Consider the following 2,938-nt stretch of genomic DNA (forward strand, 5'->3'; position numbering starts at 1 on the left):
GTCCTGGCCCAGCTCCTTCCTGCTGGCGGTGTAGACGGCGGGTAATGATGGCGCAGTGAGGTGCTGGCGCCAGGCACAGTGTCCGCCAGGCGGGCCGCCGTCATCTGCCCTGAGTGTTATGGGCACCAGAGCACCTGCTGCCTGGCATCTGCGGGCCACGGAGGTGCCGCCTGCTCACAGGCCACGGTTTCTCAGGTGTCCACGGGCTGGGACTACAGGCTCCCTGCCCGCCATGGCCAGGGGTGTGCGGTCATGACCTGGGACTAGGCAGGGGCTTCCTGGCCAGACATCTCCCCCTCCCTCTCCTGTCCCAGCTCTGACCCTGGAGACTCCAGGACCCGCGTCCCCAGGCTGGGCTTGGTAGGGTGTGTGTGTGTGGGTAAGGGGTCACCACTGTCCGTTTCCCAGAAGTCTACGTGCAGACCTACTGTGCTGCTGATCATGCAGTGGGTTCCAGTTTGGCCCCCGTGGGCCAAGCATCTGTGCCCAGAACTGCCGGGTGCCATCCTCCCCATTTCAGAGATGAGAAGACCGAGTCCCAGCGGCTCCTGGTCACCTGTCCACGGGGCACCCAGCCAGGCACACGGACAGGCTTTCCAAAAGGGCCCGAGTTTGACATGGGTTGTGGCACAGGCCGGTGCCCCTCTTGAGTGCGGGGAGGAACCTGGCTCTATCTGTCGCCTCCTGAAGGTCATTGGGAAGGACATGGTGCCAGAAGCGGGTGGTGTGCCTTCCCAGCCTCAAGCATCCACCTCTCCCTCGGCCTGGCCAGTCCCCACCTGCAGCTGCGGCCAGTCCCCCTGGCAGCCCCGGCAGGGTGGCGGCGTCGGCTAATGGGCCGCCATCAGCCTGATGAGCGCCTGGCAGCCTGGTCGCCGGGGAGTCCAGGACCTGACCCTGCTGCGGAGGGGGGGTGACTCCAGCTCCACCCGAGACTGGGACACACAGACAGGAAAGCTGACGGACCGGGGAGGGGCACTGTGAGCACCGGGCAACCAGGCTGGGCCCCGCTGGGCCTGTGGCCACACCCGCCGCTAGAGGGGCATCTCAGGCCACGCTGGGGGAGTGGACCAGCCAGAGCCCACGCCTGCCTCATCTCAGGACAGGAGCACCCAGGGCCCAGGGGCTGCCGTGCCCACAGCTGCACCCACCCCGTCACTGACTTGGCACCTAACGGCTTGACAGGCGGACGCCCCTTTCATGCACCACGTCCGAGCTGACGGGCAGCAGCCGCACCAGCCAGTCCCTGTCACATGGGGACCCTGAAGCCCAGAGAAGCACGCGGCCTTGCGGGGCTGCACAGGGACTGTGACGGGAGTGCAGGGAGCGGGGCTCCAGCGGCGCCCGGGGGTGGGCAGGTGCTGGGCTGGGAGGGCGCCGTTCTCACCTTGATGTTGTCCTGCCAGCGGTGGGCTTTCTGGAAGGTCTCTGCGGCATCGGCCAATCTCTGCGGACAGAGCACAGGGAGGTCAGAGCCGAAGAAGCCCTCCCCAGCCCAGGTGAGATGCCCGAGTGGCAGACGCCTCACTCACGCACCTCTGCCCATCGCCCACCTCCGCCCGCCCAGGCCCACCGCCGCTGTCCCTGTTCTGGCTTCCTGAGCCCCTGCCAGCCGGGCTCGCCACGCCTTCTGTCCAGAGGAGCCTGGGCCGTCGTGTGGGGCTGGCTCCTGCAGCCGCCTCCATCGAGGCCTCTGTGCCTGTGAGCACAGCCGGATGTCCGCCTGTCCACCCCTTGTTACCCAGCATTCCTGGCACCACCCCGTGCGGATGTGTGGGGAGACGGCAGCGCCAGCCCTGCCTCTCACGGTCCAGAGGGCAGACAGACACGTCACCGGGCAGGGCGACCAGGGCAGGAGTAGCTGAGGTGCTCAGCGCTGTGGGAACTTGGGGCGTCAGGGAAGGCTTCCGGGGGAGGCGCTCAGGCCCTGAGGTTCTGCTGTTGCACCCCCATGGATCCCGCCCCCAGGAAGTCTCAGGGCTCCTGAAGGTAGCTCTCCAGGGCCACCATGGAGCGAAGTGAAGTCCTGCTGACAACCGTCACCGCGAGCCCATCACCACTGCGTGCCAAGCCCTCCCCTAGGCCAGCGACATGCATGCACCTGTCACTGTTCACAGCGTGATGGCATGTCCTCCTCAGAAGAGGATGCCCAGGCATGAAGACGGTGGGCAGCCGGCCCCAGGTCACAGAGTGGGTCTGGGGCCCCAAGCCCGGCCCTCACCACTGCCTTTGCCCTGCCCATGGCCAAGGTCAGCAGGCACACTCCATAGGGCCCACAGAGCCCGTGAGGGACGGGGCGGCTCTGTGGGGAGAGGGCGCTGGCCCCCCCAGGACCCCGTACCATCCCATGGGGGGAGCAGCGACGTCCGGCCTCCTGGCCTCCAGCCGACTCAGGGGGCCACGGCCTCTCGGTGCTCAGGACGCACGGCCCAGCCGCCAGCCCGGGCGCGCGGGCCCTGGAGGGGAGATGCTCTAACGCCTGGCAGCTGCGCACGAGGGGGAACTGGGTCAGGACGTGGCGGCCGGCTGCGCCTCCCTCCCAGCATGGCATGGCGGGGCTCCTTAGGGGTGCAGCCTGCACTCCCTGGGGCTGTCCAGAGCCACCAGCCCTGCTGGGCCTGGCTTCCCCTCCTCCTCAGGCCAAGAGCACTGCATGCTGGGAGGGCTGGGAGGCTGGGGGTCCTGGGGGCAGAGTAGAAAAATCCCTCTTGAAGTCAAACCCTTCCCTTCACAATGCTGAGCCCCGCCTGGCCTCCACCCACCTCTCCTGCTACCTCACCTGCCTTGTTTGTAGGTTCCGTCCTCTGCTCGCCTATTATTACTGCAGTGCCTGCCTGGGTGGCCCTGCCTGGGTGGGCTCTGCCTGGGTGGCCCTGCCTGGGTGGGCTCTGCCTGGGTGGCCCTGCCTGGGTGGCCCTGCCTGGGTGGGCCCTGCCTG

At 67.7% G+C, this 2,938-nt stretch overlaps 1 protein-coding gene across 1 annotated transcript in view; it reads right to left on the reverse strand.

The window, feature by feature from the left end:
- Positions 1 to 2,938, reverse strand: part of CACNA2D2 (calcium channel, voltage-dependent, alpha 2/delta subunit 2) — a 103,183-nt gene that overhangs the window by 27,883 nt on the left and 72,362 nt on the right. The window contains exon 4 of the mRNA XM_014539004.1: positions 1,388 to 1,447. Within this exon, the coding sequence (XP_014394490.1) occupies positions 1,388 to 1,447 (60 nt within the window). The remainder of the gene's footprint in view (positions 1 to 1,387; positions 1,448 to 2,938) is intronic.

The sequence above is a fragment of the Myotis brandtii genome, unplaced genomic scaffold (assembly GCF_000412655.1).
Source record: "Myotis brandtii unplaced genomic scaffold, ASM41265v1 scaffold207, whole genome shotgun sequence".
In the NCBI taxonomy this organism is placed as follows: Eukaryota; Metazoa; Chordata; class Mammalia; order Chiroptera; family Vespertilionidae; genus Myotis; species Myotis brandtii.